Below are 19,120 nucleotides of genomic sequence, written 5' to 3' on the forward strand. Positions count from 1 at the left end.
TAGGTTTGCCTTTTGTCTGTCCATCCCATGTGATAACTCAGAAAGTACCAAAAATATTTTTACTGAACTGGAAATATGGATAGATGGCAATATGCAGAATATTTATGTCTTTTTATATGCCTGTTTCAAAAAATGGGTCATATTAATAGGACCGCCCGCGGTGTCCATTTTGTCCAGAGCTTATCTCATACAGAGGTATTTTATTAAAACTACATAGAAATGTTCACCACTTTAAAAAGTCATGCCCCAGGTCTCTAGGTTAAAGGTAAAGGTTACACTCCGAGCTAATTGAACAAGCAATTATCATAGTACATGTATTGCGAGCAATCCATAAGTCCCCTACCGGTTAGAACCCCAGCAACATTCTAATGGGCCATTGAATGAATGAATGAAAGCAATGAACTTAAATCTTTTGAGTATATCATAGTAATGTGAAGTAAGTAACTGCCAAGTAAGGAAATTATGTTTATACAACAGATAACCAAAAGGTCCAATTTTCTCAGGATGAATAAATATAACAAATGTTTCAACATTGCTCTATTTTAATTAAATTTGTTGGAAAAAATCTTGTCATATTATTATGATGTGGGAGTTTGAAGTATATCCTAAAAGGAATGAATAAAGAAGTTCCTAAAAAAATACCAATTTCTCGAAAAAGTTAAAGGGGGGGGGCATAATTCTGAAAATAGTCTTGCTAGTGTATTGATCCTTCTCACATATGTTGAGTGATAATAAGAAACACCTTTTTTTCATGAAAATTCTTTGTTCAAGGAAGGTAATTCTGGTTTTTTGTGTTTTAGTTTTTAAAAAATTGTCACAAAAGGGGGATGACCCAAACAATTTTAAATTTGAAGTAAATACCTTAAGAAACAAGAGGGCCATGATGGCCCTGAGGTCGCTCACCTGTATATAGGCCCCTCAGCGGGGCCAGTTTAAACCCCAGGGCTTTTATTTGAACAAACTTAGAAAACACCCATTAGAAGATGTTTCATGATGTTAAGTTTTTACTACACACATATAATGTAAAACAATGACCAGCCAAACCAGGGCCAATTTTAACCCAAGGGCTTTTATTTGAACAAACTTGGTAGACAACCATATGAAGATGTTTCATGCTAAATATCTAAGCTCTAGCTCACTGGGTTTTTTAAAAGAAGATTTTTATGTTTTTACTATACAAATATAGTTAAAAACATTGACACCCCAGGGGCGGGGCCAGTTTTGACCCAAGGGCTTTTATTTGAACAAACTTGATAGACACTCACTAGAAGATGTTTCATGCTTAATATCTAAACTCTAGCTATTTGGGTTTTTTCATAGAAGATTTTTGAAGTTTTTGCTGTACATATTAGGAAAATCAATGACCCCCGGGACGGGGCCAATTTTGACCCCAGGGAATTTATTTAAACAAACATGGTAGACACCCACTATAACATGTTTCATGCTAAATATCTTAGCTCTAGCTCTTTGAGTCCTTTAAAAGAAGATTTTTAAAGTTTTTACTATATGCATATAGGGAAAATCAATAACCCCCTGGGGCGGGGCCAATTTTGACCCCAGGGCTTTTATTTGAACAAACTTGGTAGACACTCATTAGAAGATTTTTCATGCTAAATATCTTAGCTCTAGCTCTTTGGGTTCTTTAAAAGAAGATTTTTTAAGTTTTTACTATATGTATATAGGGAAAATCAATGACCCCCTGGGGCGGGGCCAATTTTGACCCCAGGGCTTTTATTTGAACAAACTTGGTAGACACCCATTAGAAGATGTTTCATGCTAAATATCTCAGCTCTAGCTCTTTGGGTTCTTTAAAAGAAGATTTTTTAAGTTTTTACTATATGTATATAGGGAAAATCAATGACCCCCTGGGGCGGGGCCAATTTTGACCCCAGGGCTTTTATTTGAACAAACTTGGTAGACACTCACTAGAAGATGCTTCATGCCAAATATCTAAGCTCTAGCTCTCAGGGTTTTTTTAAAAGAAGATATTTAAAGTTTTTTCTTTCCGTTGCCATGGCAACCAGAGTCCTGCATGGAATTAAATTCTTTGAACAATTTTTAAAGGTGACCACCAAAGGAACATTCCTGTGAAGTTTGGATGAAATTGGCTTAGTGGTTTATGAGGAGATGTCATTAAAGTAAAAGTTTACATACGGACGGACGCCGGACGAAAAGCGATCACAAAAGCTCACCCTGTCACTTTGTGACAGGTGAGCTAATAAAGAAGTTATAGTGAAAAAGCGTAAAAACTGGAAACAAAAATCTTTAAATTCAGTGTATTTGTTGCCATAGCAACAGGAATTTTCAACATTGGAATTAAAAAAAACAAGAGGGCCATGATGGCCCTGAGGTCGCAGATGTTTCATGCTAAACATCTAAGCTCTGAGCTCATTGGGTTTTTTCAAAGAAGATTTTTTTAAAGTTTTTACTATACACATAAAGTTAAAAACAATGACACCACTAGGGTGATGCCAGTTTTGACCCTAGGGCTTTTATTTGAACAAACTTTGTAGACATTAACTAGAAGTTGTTTCATGCTAAATATGTTAACTCTAGCTATTTCGTTTTTTTCACAGAAGAGTTTTAAGTTTTTGCTATACACATATAAGGAAAATCAATGACCCCCGGGCGGGGCCAATTTTGACTCCAGGGCTTTTATTTGAAAAAACTTTGTAGACACTCACTTGAAGATGTTTCATGCTTAATATCTAAACTGTAGCTATTTGGGTTTTTTCAAAGAAGATTTTTTAAGTTTTTGCTATATACATATAAGGAAAATCAATGACCAATGGGGCCAATTTTGACCCCAGGGCTTTTATTTGAACAAACTTGGTAGACACCCATTAGAACATGTTTCATGCTTAATATCTTAGCTCTAACTCTTTGAGTTCTTTAAAAGAAGATTTTTTAAGTTTTTACTATGTGCATATAGGGAATATCAATGACGCCCTGGGGCGGGGCCAATTTTAACCCCAGGGCTTTTATTTGAACAAACTTGGTAGACACTCACTAGAAGATGTTTCATGCCAAATATCTAAGCTCTAGCTCTTAGGTTTTTTTTTAAAGAAGATATTTAAAGTTTTTTCTTTCGGTTGCCATGGCAACCAGAGTTCTGCATGGAATTAAATTCTTTGAACAATTTTTAAAGTTGACCACCAAAGGAACATTCCTGTGAAGTTTGGATGAAATTGGCTTAGTGGTTTATGAGGAGATGTCATTTAAAGTTAAAGTTTACAGACGGACAACGGACGGACGAAAAGCGATCACAAAAGCTCACCCTGTCACTTTGTGACAGGTGAGCTAAAAATGTGCATAATCTCCAGACTGCCATCTTAATATATTTCAAGTTTCATAAAAATATTTTCAGTACTTTTAGCAACCAGATTTTTCAACACAGGAAGAACGCGAGATCCAGTTTATGCATTAAATTTGACATATTTTCAGTCTATTTGTTGCCGTAGGAACCAGATTTATCAACATCGGAAATAAAGAAAAGGACATGCATAATCTCCATGCTGCCATCTATCCATATATTAAGTTTCATAAAAATATTTTCAGTACTTTTTAAGTTATCGCGAGATCCAGTTTTGTGGACTGACAGACGGACGGAGGGTAAACCTAAAGTCCCCTCCAGTTGAACTGGTATGGGAATAAAACAACTTTACTTATATTTCCGTCTCTATAATTTATTATAAATCATAATACAATCAATAACAAAACAATAACTTTCTCCATATTTTCATAATTTCTCCAGATTTTCATAAATTACTAGTATATGAACCTATTAAATTGTGCAGTATAAATATAGGGGTCACAGTGCTATTTGCCCCCATTTATAAAATTTCTTAAAGGCATGTTTTTCCTCAGAAATCCATATTCAATGTGTTTTGAAGGTAGCAAAATGTTAAAGTAATATTTTTACTTCCATACAAAATTCTAATTCACTATAATTATAACAATTGCCAACAAAGCAAAATGAGCATAATATACAATTTATCTATATGACAAATAAGTAATTTTTCAAAAACTAACATGATAATAAAAAATTAAAGTTTAAATGACATAAAAATGATAGCATTTCTGAGTTAACAACTTTGATGCTGTTGCCAGGGTAGTCTGACCAGTACTTGGAAGTCTGCAATATGGATTATTCAATATTCAATTAAAGACAAATCCGTTACACATTTGCAGGGTAAAATAACTCTTCAAACGGTGCTTTACTGCATGTTTGTAACGTCACTTTTCATTGGACAATCACAACGTTTATATAGTTTTATATACATGGCTGCTGTCAATTTTCTCAAAAAAGGAAGTTTGCGGATTATAAATTTGTTATAAATATTCCTGACAGGTAATATGGCCGTATATAAACGGTTGTTTGCGATATAACCCTCGCCTAGCAGCTCAGGTTATATTTCCAAACAAACATGTATATAGGACCATATGACGTCAAAAATATTTATAACTAATAATATACATGTATAAACTTTGTTCACAACTGTTACATTTAACTTATTTCAAAACAATTAAATGTGACTGGATGTATAATACGACACCAGTACATTAAGTAATTTCATTGTTCTAGACTTGCATTGGCTTAATGTCAGTGCATTCTCTCTCTGTTGCTATGGTAACAATATCACTGGTAGTTCTCTCTCTCTGTAGTTAGTCAGGGTGTTCACTAGCCATGAAATCCTGAGTGTCATTTTGACCAGATACAAGGTCAAATCCCCATGATTTTAATAAAAATTTGACACTCAAGTTAAAATCCTGAGGGTCAAATCGGGTCTTTTTAAAATTAGAAGGTCATTTCAAGCGTCAAACGGACACACTGGCAGCTATGGTAACAATATCACAGGTAGTTTTCTCTCTCTGTTGCTATGGTAACAATATCACTGGTAGTTTTCTCTGTTGCCATGGTAACAATATCACTGGTAGTTTTCTCCCTTTGTTGCTATTGTAACAATATCACTGGTAGTTGTTTCTGTTGCTATGGTTACAATATCACTGGTAGTTTTCTCTGTTGCTACGGTAACAATATCACTGGTAGTTTTCTCTCTCTCTGTTGCTATGGTAACAATATCACTGGTAGTTTTCTCTGTTGCTATGGTAACAATATCACTGGTAGTTTTCTCTGTTGCTATGGTAACAATATCACTGGTAGTTTTCCATTATCATCAGAGGTTCTATCTGTCCAGTTGCTGCATTCACTGCGGCTACAGGGAAGTTTTGCATGGGCACTGCAGCACCAGTTGTAATGTACGTGATGGGAGCCTGTGTTGTTAAATCTCTAGGTTCCTCCTGTAACAGAAAACATTTTTTTTTTACAAATTTAGTCAAAATTCATTAAACATTCTTTTTCCATTTATGATTTAGATAAACAACTTGACAGTTTCAACTGATGGAAGGAAACAACAGCTTTCAGTTTCCGTCTATGCATTAGGCACTAGCAATCACTTTGTTATATTCTGTTTTATTCTAACACGACCAGCATTTTTTCCTATTAAACAGAGAATGTGCAATAAAATCACTGTTGACGATCTACATCTGAGCATGTGATGTGTTCATTAAAAATGTGATTCTCTAAAAACTAAGTTCAAAAACAAATCAGGCACAATTTAGCTTGATATCAGGTACTGCATCATTTATTTGTTGATGTTGTGTAACAACTGCACAGAATTATATCACTCGTGCTACACCCTCGAGGTATAATTCATTGCATCTGAATTCCAAACAGTGATTATATTTAGCGATAAAATCACTGTTGAGGAATACATATTTGGTATTTCATATTTAATATTTCAAACTTCAATCAAGCAGGATATTTCAATTCATATCAAGGCATTTCAATTACACACATTCAGCATGTTAAAGGGACTCCACTGAGGTTTTGAGACATGACGGGACTGGAAATATTTATCTGGAGATTTGATTACCAATTGATGTAGGTCTGATCCAAAATCTTGTGTGCAAATTTTCTGTTTTTTTCAGGATAATCATTTCTAATGTGAAAAATAGCCCAAAAATGACAAGCGACCGGCTTATAATGCCATAATAAATAGTTTTTCAATTGAGTATATTTCATTCTTATCCTTTGCAGATTTTTCAATTTTAAGTGCTTTACTTGATATTTGTTAGATTTTCAAATTTAACGGGTTTTTTTGCCTTTAGACCTCAGTGGAGTTCCTTTAAGGAGTTATAAGTTTTTATATTCTATCTTACCTCTATAACTGTTTCAACGGTCTTTTTCTCATCTTCATAGTCATCGGACATTAACGTGGTCACATCCTGGCTTGATACTGGTGTAAACTCTATGTACGACCCTTCACTTACAGAACTATTTACATTCAGTAACGGCTTCTTCCTCGGTTTCTTTTCACGTACAGGTTTCTCCTCACTCTCCTCTTTTACATGGTTTGTCTGCATGTGATTTCTTAAATCTCGTTTATGTATAAATCCTTTCTTACACACCTCACACCAATGATTTTTGACACCAGTGTGAATTTTTTCATGTTGTCTCATATTACTTTTGTCGTTGAAACTTTTGGCGCAGTATTGGCAACTAAATGGTTTAATGTTTTGATGTATGTATATATGTCTGGTGAGATCATCTTTATCACCATACATCTTGTGACACATGTCACACTCATATAACCTTATATTAGTTTTCTCTTCTATTTCATTCTTCATTTCCGGATGGAACTTTGCCAGATGACCTTTATACATGAATATTGACCTAAATTTCTCCTCACAGTACGCACATGGCCACCTATAAGCGATGGTGTGATCTTTACGATGGTGATTAAGACGACCAGGTTGTTTGAACATTTTACCGCAGACGTCACACACATAGGGATGTGTGGTACTATGGTTACGTAGATGTTGTTTCAGGTTAGAGTAACTACGAAACGCTTTAATACAACCCTGAAAATATAAAGATCATATATAATTAATATACCATGACATGAAATGAATGAATGAATGGATGAATGAATGAAATGAAACAAGTTAATATTTGACAGATGCAGCTAACCAGAAAGCAACATGTATAACCTTAATAGTAATGATATTACGATACTTGGTAACCAATATCTTTATTACACGATATTTTGTACCATAATAAAGGAAATAGAAAACATAACAAGTAGTTTGTTTGATTTCGGTTTTACGTCACACCGACACAGTATAGGTCATTTTGCGACATTCCAGCTTTACTGGTGGAGGAAGACCTCGGGTGACCCCTCCATGCATTTTGTCAGGCACGAACGGGCACCCGAGTAGAACCACCGACGTTCAGTAAGCTAGCTGGATAGCTCCCTCACATGAAAGAATCCAAAGTCCCTGCCGGGATTCGAACCCACAGCGGTGAGGGGCAAGTGGTTTGAAGTCAACGACCTTAACCACTCGGCCACGGACGCCCCCTATAACAAGTAGTACTAACTTTATAGCATAAACACTGAAAAGTCAATTTTAACCGTAAGCTTGATGGATCTACCCTTGCTAACAGTGCAGGCCGAGATCAGGTACAGTGCAGGCCCAGATCAGCTGGTAAATCTATGCATGATGCACCTGATCATGGTCTACACTGTTACATATTCTATCAGTTCATATTTTTAAATATTCCCCAAATATGATGAATGGTTGTGTATAGAGTGAAAGACTGACAAGTTCATTTATTATATTCAGCATGGTAAGGGTTAACTACAATGTATTCAGCTAATGAAAAAGATCTAAGTTACAAAACAAATGAGCCGCAACACAACAAAACCAACATAATGGGTTTGCGACCAGCATGGATCCAGACCAGCATCCGCGCAGTCTGATCAGGATCCATACTGTTCGCTTACAGACCCTATAAAAAGTAAAGAAACTGAAAGCGAACAGCATGGATCCTGATCAGACTGGGCAGATGCGCAGGCTGGTCTGGATCCATGCTGGTCGCAAACGCATTATGCTGGTTTTGTCGTGAAGTGGCTCAAATATAAATTGGATGAGATTAAAATCACCTCTTTAGTACACTTGTATGGTTTTTCTCCAGTGTGCAGCCTCCTGTGATTGTCCAGTAATGATTTTCTCCCATACGCCTTACCACATAACTATTTTAATATAAATGCACATGATAAAGTTAAACAGTTTGACTGTACTCTAAAATTCAATAAGCAACTACATATACATGTAGTTCAGAATTTTTACTTCTACTTCTTTTTGCTTCTAGTACAATAGCTTATCATTTAACTTAGAAAAAGATAAGAGTAAATAAACATTTTTGACAGGTCATGTGGCCTTGTATAAACAATAGTTTAAGTGTTAAATGCAAGTTTTTTAGCATTGATTGGTTCTACAGCAAGGTACAATTTTTGTTTTTTGATTGGGTTTTTTGTCGCACCAACACAGTATGTCGTATGGCGACTTTCCAGCAGCATTACTAGTGAAAGAAGACCTCTATAAACAGGCACCTGAGTATAAACCATCAATGTTCCCTTAGTAAGCTACCGTTTAAACAATGGCCAGATAACCTGTTAAAAGTCTATATAACAAAGAAAGAAAACTGTATGATTGTTTATCTACAGGTGGTCTGATGTTGTTTGATTTTAAATCACATAAACATTGTAACTGTGTATGAGTCATAAGGCTATTTTTTAGCTCTACTGTTGCAGGAAGACTTCAGGTGCAGCAGCACTTTTTGTGGTTTATTTCAGGCTTGCTGGGACATCCATGCAGAACCACCAACTTTCCATAAGCTAGGTGGAGAATAAAAAGTATCCCAATGGGATTCAAACCCACACTAGTGAGGGACTAGCAGGGGCTAGAGATTTTTAAGTCAGCAACATCAACAAATTGCCACAGTAATGATAGTTTAATTAATGAATGTTTGATAAAGCAACAATCATATTACACATGTCAAATTATAAAACAATCAATTAAATCAATATAGTTGTGTTACCTATAAGCAACATTATAAATACTGAGCTGTTACAGAACCGTAGAAGTAGTTTACAGTCAAGGAGAAAAGACATATATAAAAGCAACTATAAATTTTCAATCAATAATCATTTATGATATTATTAGATGATTGTCACCAAGAATAGATTGTCCATTATATAATTTTGTTCAGATATTATGTAAAAAATATACCTCACAAACAAATGGTTTTTCCTGGGTATGTGTCCTCATGTGTTTCTTTAGATTTCCTTTCTCTATACAAGCCTTGCCACAAATCTACAAGTTAAATATAATATGAGCCGTGTCAAAACAAAACCAACATTATGCGTTTGCGACCAGCATGGATCCAGACCAGCCTGCGCATCCGCGCAGTCTGATCAGGATCCACGCTGTTCGCTTACAAACCCTATTACAAGTAGAGAAACTGATAGCGAACAGCATGAATCCTGATCAGACTGTGCATATGCTCAGGCTGGTCTAGATCCATGCTGGTCGCAAACGCATTACGATGGTTTTGTCATGACACGGCTCATTTATTGATAGATCAATAAACACCTGATATATCATACAAAAAATATACTCTCTATCTATATATTAAACTTGTGACCTGTCCTTCCGATTTAAAATCTGTTTTCTGAGTTCTGTCTCAAACCTCAAGGTTTTCATTAGTCAGTGTACATTCTGTGCCAGTGACTGACCAATCAAATACATGAGATCTGAGTTTGAGCTTATATGAGAGAAGTTGTTTATAACTTTGGACCTAGGTTTGCAACAAATCTCGTTAAATATATAGATAGAGAACACTGCATTAAAACATGTTTAATACCCCACAAATGAAAGGTTTTGACTGTTATACAGTATGAACCAGCATATATTTCCTCAGGCCACAACTCTCTGTTCATCTTTTACTACAAACCTTTTGGACATCATACATTAAATACACATGAACATATATTCTACATATATAACTTCTGTGGGTGGAACATGTCAATGCATTAAAGTATCAGATATTATGCAACAACTGTTTAAATCACATGATACCTAACAGTAACCTATGTTCTTCTTTAAAATCGTCATTATATTATTGTTCTTACAAGTCCAGTCAAGACATTTTCAATAATTTTTATTACATACATTAAACCTTTGCTGGAAACAACATAACTCTATGTTTATACATTTTATCAAAATATTTCATTATTACAATGTATATAACTTTCTACCTTTTTTATGTCTTATTTAGCCTCACAAGAAAAACTTTGGCTCCTGGTGAACTCTCGCATGTTTTCTTCAGATTATCTTTTGTTTTAAAAATGCTTTATAACACTGTGTACAGTGAAAAGGCGTGGCTTCCTGATGACGTACTGCATCGTGACGATCCAAGCTACTCTTCGTAGCAAAACTTTTATCACATTACTACACTTGAAACGTCTCAGACCTGCATGCAATGTTTTTATGAACCTTCAGAGCAGACCTGCAACACAGACATACATGAATAATAATTTACAAATGAATGATTTTTTAAAAAAAATGTGGAAAAGTTTGAGAAATAGCTGTTATGTATTACATAAATAATGAAATCATGGGCAAATTGCTAAAACTATAATAAGGGAAAGTATAGGGTCATTAAGTAGTATCATTAAAACATGTCTGTATTAGATACCTTTTAGTTAAAAGAGACTAATCAAAATTGTCTTGTTGACTTGAAATAAGCATGTTATCATACAATAGACCAACTTAGATCAATGATCATTAATCCTCATGGATAGTTTCCCAAACAGATTGTTCATCTCTGATTATCATATAAAAGGTTGAAAACAAATGTTTTCCTGGGTATTGTCCGTCATGTGTCGTAGATTCTGTCTCTTATCAGCAACCACAATACTTGGTTATATTATACGCGATAGATTAATTAAACACTGATAAATTAAAAAATATACTTCTGTTTTAGATTTAATTTGTGCACTGATTCATTATAAATCCTTTTCTTACTTTTTGTCTCAAATCTCAGGGTTTTCATTGGTCAGCGTACATTCTGTCCCAGTGACTGATCAATCAAATACTTGAGATCTGAGTTTGAGCTTATATTAGAGAAGTTGTTTATAACCTTGGAACCTAGGTCTGCAACAAATCTTGTTCAATATATAGATAGAGAACACTGCATTAAAACATGTTTAATACCCCACAAATGAAAGGTTTTGACTGTAATACAGTATGAACCTGCATATATTTCCTCAGGCCACAACTCTCTGTTCATCTTTTACTACAAACCTTTTGGACATCATACATTAAATACACATGAACATATATTCTACATATATAACTTCTGTGGGTGGAACACTTCAATGCATTTCGTATCAGATATTATACACCAACTGTTAAAATCACATGATACCAAAACCTATGTTCTTCTATAAAATTTATATTATTGCTCTAACAAGTCCAGATAAGACATTTTCAATAATTTTTATTACATACATTAAACCTTTTGCTGGAAACAACATAATTCTATGTTTATACATTTTATCAAAATATCTCATTATACAAAGTATATAGCTTTATACCCTTTGAGATGTCTCATTTACCTCACAAGAAAACTTTGGCTCCTGGTGAACTCTCACATGTTTCTTCAGATTATCTTTTGTTTTAAATGCTTTATAACACTGTGTACAGTGAAAAGGGGTGGCTTCCTGATGACGTACTGCATCGTGACGATCCAAGCTACTCTTTGTAGCGAAACTTTTATCACATTTACTACACTGAAACGGTCTTAGACCTGCATGCATGTTTTTATGAACCTTCAGAGCAGACCTGCAACACAGACATAAATGAATAATAATTTACAAATGAATGATTTTAAAAAAAATGTGGAAAAAGTTTGAGAAATAGCTGTATGTATTACAAAAATAATGAAATCATGGGCAAATTGCTAAAACTATAAATAGGGAAAGTATAGGGTCATTAAGTAGTATCATTAAAACATGTCTGTATAGATACCTTTTAGTTAAAAGAGACTAATCAAAATTGTCTTGTTGACTTGAAATAAGCATTTATCATAAATAAATGAGTCGTGTCATGACAAAACCAACATAATGGGTTTGCGACCAGCATGGATCCAGACCAGCCTGCGCATCCGTGCAGTCTGATCAGGATCCATGCTGTTCACTATCAGTTTCTCTACTTGTAATAGGGTTGGTAAGTGAACAGCATGGATCCTGTTTAGACTGCGCGAATGTGCAGGCTGGTCTGGATCCATGCTTGTCGCAAACGCATTACGTTGGTTTTGTCATGACGCGGATTAATTATTTCATTGAGTGAAATTAAAACAAATCTTACATGTTTGATGAGACATGATCGCACAGGTCACATTTAAAATCCTCCCTGCGGCCTTCTTTACATCTACTATTCATGTGGTCATTTAACTCGGCTTGAGTGGCAAACCTACTCCTACAGTTAGAACAATTATACGGTCGCACCATATGCTGGTTTAAATGTCTCTGTAATCCATCTTTACCTTTGAGTTTATTTCCACATATCAGACATAAATGAGTTCCTTGTGACACGTGTCTCAACAAGTGACGATTAAAGTTGCTTCTCCGATTGAAAGAGTCACCACAGCATGGACAAGTAAATGGTTGCTCATCCTTTATTGCGGCCATTATTTCACCGTAAGTTGTTTTCACTGTTTTACCATCTTCAGTTTTGTATGTTATCTCAGAGTCGGCGAGATCTTTCTCGATAGTTTTATCATCTTTCACAGCCACATCACAATCAGGTAGGTTATCATTATGGTCAATAAGATGCTGCTCATGGTGAAACATTGTCTCACATTTTAAACATGGGAAGTCTCCAAGTTTTCCCGTTTGATCGACTAAAATATCTTCAGCACTATTGTCATGTTCACGTACTATGTGAGATTTCAGGGCAGAAACAGAAGGATATATTCCTTTACACTGTTCACATTCGTGGTGATACATATCGTATAGTTTGTGGTCTAGGTGTTTCTGGTATAGCTCTGTATCCTGAAAGAATCGTCCACAGACACACTGATGACCTACTTTAACTTTGTGAAACTTTGTCAGATGCTCTCTTAACCTGCTTAACGAACCTCTTACTTTGTCACACATGAAACAATTAAATGAACTGTGCTCATCCTTTGTGAAATCTAATCCAGATTCCTCCGGTGTTAATAACAACAACTTTTCGTTATTTACTTCTACATATTTGTTCCCTTTTACGATTTCTTTATTTTTATTTTCATCGATTCTTCTCAGAGATACACTTGGGTGTAAACTTCTCTTGTTCCAAAAAAAATCGGTCCCATCCAATTTGGTCTTTTTCATTCCATTTGTAGCTTTTCCTTCTTCAAGATAACGCTTGCTTGAAGGAACACCTTCAGAACTCTGATGACTTTGCTGCTGTGTAATTTTAGTTTCATTTTCTACAGTTTTAGATCTGGTGACAGCTGTGTGTACTGTGATCTCATCAGGAGCTTGTTCTGTATCAGCACATTCTTCAAATCCATCATTTGTGTCATCATTATAACAATCAATCACCAACTTCTCCTCAACTGACACTAGAGAGGCAGTGTCATGAAAGGAAGTCTCTTGATAAGAGTTCTCTATTGGGACGGCAGTCAGCTCAGGCACAGATTGGCCAAAGTTTTGTAATACTGGTTTTATAGGTATAAAATTGGGTTGTAGCTGATCTAGTGCTGGCTGATGGGCTAGAATAAATATATATTATAATCGGTATTTTATGTGTAATTATAGTATCATGTATAGTTTTTCAAAAGTGCAAAAGCAGAATAAAATTTTTATGCAATTTATACTGAATTTATTTAAGTTTGATTGTGAAGGAAGCTGTAAGATTACAGACACACTCTTGAATCTGTTCCTGGAACCAACGAGGAGTGAGTATTGAGTATAAAACTTCTTGTTGAAGGTACAACGGCTTGCTCCTGATGGGGTTTAAACCCATGTGGCTAGTGACCCTTACATTACCAGTCTAACGCATTAAATACTTGGCCAAGCTGCCACTTTATATATAATTGGTTTTATATAGCAACAAATTATATTTTTAGATAAAAAAAAACATATTTAATATCAAACTTCTCTGTTAAAGTGTTTCTCATTGGTACAAATCTCACACCCTTGACAGATTATATAACCATTTCTAAATGCTTTTTTTGCTCAGTTTTTTAATCTGTCAAAACAGCAAGATACTTACTACTGCAAAATTCTTTAAATTTAGCAAAGACAGCATCAACATCTTTGAAGAAGGAAGCCGCTGCAGATGATGTTATTACAATATCTGAACCAGAGCAGAAAATCAATGTCTCCTTCCCAAGATGCTCGAGTTTACGGCACTGAAAACAAGTTATTTATATACATTTATATATACATGTACAATAGGCTGATTTTTTATGTGACTTTTCATATTACAACATCATGAAACATAACTTTTAATTTATCTGGGCATTGATTATGATAGCATCACTTGCTATCAATATTTCCTTTTTACTGCCAGATATATGAATCATACTCATTTGAAATAAAGGAAAATATTTGATATTTACAGAATATTAATAATTATATAAAAACCCATAACCAATAAAATTAAAAGTAAATTTAAGAGACAATATTCAATCTAAAAAAGTGTAAAAACTGAAAATTTCAATAAACATGTTTATTATAAGTTTTAAAGAAAACACAACACACTTTCTACATATACATGTATACATGAAAAAAGGTTTGTTGCAAATAGGAAAGATTATATAAGCCGCATCATGACAATACCAACAGTGCGTTTGCGACCAGCATGGATCCAGACCAGCCTGCGCATCCGTGCAGTCTGATCAAGATCCATGCTGTTCGCTTGCCAACCCTTTTACAAGTAGAGAAACTGATAGCGAACAGCATCGTTCCTGATCAGACTGCGCAGATGCCCAGGCTGGTCTGGATCCATGGTGGTCGCAAAGGCACTATGTTGGTTTTGTCATGACGCGGCTCATATGACTTAATAGCAATATATCTGCAGAATGGAATGACTCACCAGTATATCAAGATCAACAAGAAGATCAACCACCGATTCTCCAGCATCTTTCATCTCTCTACTACGCTCCTCTAACTGTATATTTGCCATTTTGATGTGAAAGTATCAGCAACCTTGAAATAGATTTTTTTGTAATATCAGAATTACATGTTTTCTGTTTCAGTCCATAAAGTTTAGTACCCTTGTGCAACAGTGCAAGTGATATAAACTGTAAACATATACTAAACACGAGCTGCAGCAGTACATCGGACTATCCTCAGTGTTTAATATAAAACAAGAGCCTGGAAAATGTTAGAATCCACAAAGGGGAAGAGTCCAGTCAAAACTCATTACAGTGTTATATATTTTTTAAGTTCACATTTAGGGCTTTTCAGTCAAAATCCCAAACCTTCAGTTGTTTATGATAACCAGGAATTTTCACAAGTTATCACAGGGGATTCATTCAAGCAAAGTTGTGATAGCTTCACTGTGACCTTCATCTCATGACCACACTGACAGAATCAAAAGTAGGCAATTACAAAGACACTAACAAGTTTTACAAACTTACATGTACACTTATTTCTTTCCAAATTATAAGACAAGGATTTAACACATAGGATAACTGTCAGAATCTTTACTTTTGACCTAATGACCCCAAAATCATTAGGGGTCATCTTTTTTGGCTAAGTGCAATATTCTGTCTAAATAGAACTGTCACTGATTCAGTCTAGTTCTTGACATTTTATCAATCAGTCAAAACTATTGATCTTTTCAAATCTGTATCAATAAAAAATGAAGATAATTTATATTATTTCTATCAATGAAACACTAAAGTTTTACAAATATAATTTTATTCCTTGGCTAACATACACCACACTCAACCCTTACAGATCTAAGGTATTCAGTGATTGCTATTGAAATTCAATGGTTGCATTTGGAAAACAGTGGTTGATGATGAAGCAAATTGTTGCAATTGAAGTCAAAGGTTGCTAGAAAGCAAATTGTTGCAATTGAAGTCAAAGTTTGCTAGAGGGAGTCAAACATTGCTAAGGAATTCCTGGTTGCTAAGGAGTAATTGGTTGCAATGGTTGTTACCGAAAGTCAATGGTTGCTATGGAAGTCAGAGGTTGGTAAGGAAATTGGAATGTCAGTGATGTTCCAATATTTGTATATATGAATTCATCATATCGGTTATCACAAGTTCTTAAGTGCAATCTTTAAAACAGACAATTTTAACAAGTGTTCTTGTAAATTGAATTTGTATATAAATAAAATTATAAAGTTGAAATAATTGTTTTTATTGATTAGTGCATACAAATTAAAAATGGAATGGGGATTTGCAAATTAAAACAAGGTAAGGTTTCATAACAGGTCTGATCCAAAACTGTTACCTTTTCTGTCGCAACAGACTTTGGTAAAAAAAAGTAACTAGAAATACATGTGTCCATATGTGCCCCAAACCTCCACTGTTTTGTCAATCTTATGACCCTAGGTCAAATATTTTTTGGGCTACATGTGCCACAAGTTGAAAACTGAAAATCTTTTACTAAGTGAAGGACAAGAACTTGACAAATACTGAATAAATGCAATCCGGTCAACTCGTCCCCTGGTCAACTCATCCCCTGGTCAACTGGACACCTTTTTGGTCAACTCGTCCCCTACTTTTGGTCAACTCGTCCCTAATATGGTCAACTCGTCCCCTACTTTTGATCTCTGTCTTTAAAATGTCTTTAAATAGTTCTTTTATGTAAAATATGTAAAATTAATACTGAATTTGATTGATATCGGGGAACGCCTCCATTCTACCTTTTGATAAAACTGCTGTACGATGAGGCCCAGGTAGCGGTGAGGAACTCTGAATTGATAAGTGAAGGAAGACTACGCCGCTACCAGCGGAAAAAGTACACCTTTCTCCAGGGACAGACGCACCAGCTGTGGGATAAGTACAGGAATGGGGAGTTGTCATCAACGGGACTTCTAAGAGAATTCGGCAACTTATACAAGCCCCAAGAGTCGTAAGATGTCAAAAAAAAGACAATGACAATTTGAAATATGTGCATGAAAAAAACAATGAAAGTGTGAAAGTGAAAGTGAATATATATGACAAAATATTGAAAAAGACATACTATATGATATTTTATCATTGCATATAAAACATGTTTTTATACATTAAATGTTATTGCTATTGATCGTCTTCATGTTGGTTTTTTTCTGCATGTAATTTAATCAGAATTATGCATATATATCCTTATTATTAGATGAAACTCCAAATATTCACATACAAAAAGCGTCAAAATATGTCAAATTCAGTAATTTTATAATATATTATTTTAACAGTCTGTAATGATTTATGAACTATATGAAAAACAAGTAGTAATAAAATATAAGGGACGAGTTGACCAGAGGACGAGTTGTCCAGGGGACGAGTTGACCAAAAAGGTGACGAGTTGACCAGAGGACGAGTTGACTCTGAATCGAATAAATACACAAGCAAACCCCAAGATGATGCCCAACTGTCTGTCAGGCCTAGAGGTCAAATACTTTTTGAGCTGTGCATGAACAAGTTGCGAAATTGCAAGTCAAGGGAAGTAACTCTGACAAAACAGAATAAAACCACAAGAAAAAGGCCCAATTAAGACAGTCAAACTCAAGGTGCACAACTTCACATGCTGAGCAACATTCTTGTAAAGTTTCATGACCCTAGGTCAAATAACTTTTGAGTTACATGCGAAACAGGTTGAAAATTGCAAATTTTTACTATTTTTACTAAGTCAAGGGCAATACCCACTCTACAATTATTGGATAAATTCAGACAAAAATACCCAGGTGCACAACACATGCTGAGCAACATTCCTGTATAGTGTCATGACACTAGGTCAATCCTAACGAGGGGGCACAAAAAAAATGCACTTAATGTTTTGGAATCCAGAACTAATTCTGACAGTTTTCAAACACTCCGAGAATGATTTAATTTTTAAAAAACATCTCTTTGTATGTATCTAGCCTACTTTAGTTGTCTGCACATTCGTTGTCCTAGAATATGTGCGTGTTATTCAATTATATTTCGTCAATAGATGTAGAACAAAAATAAAATAATACAAAAAAAATAATTGGAACGCCATTTTGTTTTTTTGTTGGAGCATATTCACAACGGTAGTAAATTGCAAGGAAGTCGGTTCATGTGAATGTATATAAATTTTTGGCTGACATAACCTACGTTCAATATCAAATAAGAGAACTGGGGACTTTTATAATACCGTATGATTGCGTTAATCACCAATTTGCGGGTAATTAACGCCTCACTTTAAGTTTATTCTCCGCAATCCACCAATCAGCACAGTGCAGCAGGTGCTACATTGTATTAAAGTTTTATAATTTCGCGTAATAAAATTAGGTAAGATACCACTAAATCATTACTTCTTGATCTGACGGTTGGAAACAATTCCTGTAGTCCCTTAAAAGTTTGTAAAAAATACAGGTCTGAATGGAATACCTGCAAGATTTTTTAAACGTTGGAGCTAGTTTTGTTAAATTACCTGTTGTTTTAAAATAGATATGTCTATTAAAGAAAACTATGTTCCTGGTGATTTAAAATTTGCCAGAACAACATCAACAAACCGTTATATGAAAAATGGTAAACCTGAAGTGGGCAGCTAGGGCCTGTTATTATTTTTAGCATTATTTCAGACATTTTAGAAAGAACTGCATATAATAAATTAGAATCACATCTTGTCAAAAACAATTTATTGTATGAACTCCAATCCGGTTTCAGAATATCATAGTCAATAGGTACTTGTGTCATTATTACAATATATTTCCCATTTTCATAGATTTCACAGAATAGAAAAAATATTTTATATATAAACTTACATTCATTACATTTTATTCGTTGTGGAAAACTTGACCTTATGGGAATAACCAATACAGACTGGTTACAGATCTTAATAACAGAAAACAAGTTGAACATATTGGAGAGGTTTCCTTATCTCGGACAAAAGTTAATTGTGGTGTTCCTCGGAAAAAAATATTTTATATTCTATGTTCTTTTATGCTACGTAAATGATTTGATCACCAGTATCGATTCTGAGTGTAAGCTCATTTTATATGCAGATGACAGCACTATACCTTTTTCTCATCCCGGATCATG

General features: G+C 34.7%; 1 protein-coding gene across 3 annotated transcripts; it reads right to left on the bottom strand.

The window, feature by feature from the left end:
- Window positions 1–3,678: 3,678 nt before the first annotated feature.
- On the bottom strand, window positions 3,679–18,328 carry LOC132755908 (zinc finger protein 676-like). Of its 3 annotated transcripts, none has more exons than XM_060746846.1 (9): window positions 18,231–18,328; window positions 14,995–15,107; window positions 14,170–14,308; window positions 12,277–13,666; window positions 11,526–11,751; window positions 9,136–9,219; window positions 8,007–8,096; window positions 6,223–6,924; window positions 3,679–5,301 (listed from the first exon to the last, which is right to left on the bottom strand). In XM_060746846.1, exons 2-9 carry the CDS (start codon window positions 15,082–15,084, stop codon window positions 5,155–5,157), a joined length of 2,868 nt encoding a protein of 955 aa, XP_060602829.1. In that variant the 5' UTR covers window positions 15,085–15,107; window positions 18,231–18,328; the 3' UTR covers window positions 3,679–5,154. The 3 variants fall into 3 exon arrangements, with proteins under 3 accessions (XP_060602829.1, XP_060602831.1, XP_060602830.1); XM_060746848.1 differs by having other exon boundaries at window positions 18,277–18,298; XM_060746847.1 differs by having other exon boundaries at window positions 18,191–18,297.
- Between the last annotated feature and the right edge of the window lie 792 nt (window positions 18,329–19,120).

This window comes from Ruditapes philippinarum, unplaced genomic scaffold, assembly GCF_026571515.1.
Source record: "Ruditapes philippinarum isolate M1 unplaced genomic scaffold, ASM2657151v2 ctg1842_1_1_1_1, whole genome shotgun sequence".
Lineage (NCBI taxonomy): Eukaryota > Metazoa > Mollusca > Bivalvia > Venerida > Veneridae > Ruditapes > Ruditapes philippinarum.

Coding starts and splice junctions, on each gene's coding strand:
- LOC132755908 (XM_060746846.1), bottom strand. CDS start 15,084: ATGGCAAATATACAGTTAGAGGAGCGTAGTAGAGAGATGAAAGATGCT. Junction 11,752..12,276: donor GATCATGTCTCATCAAACAT/GTAAGATTTGTT, acceptor TCTGTGTTGCAG/GTCTGCTCTGAAGGTTCATA. Junction 9,220..11,525: donor AGCCAAAGTTTTCTTGTGAG/GTAAATGAGACA, acceptor TTTAACTTGTAG/ATTTGTGGCAAGGCTTGTAT.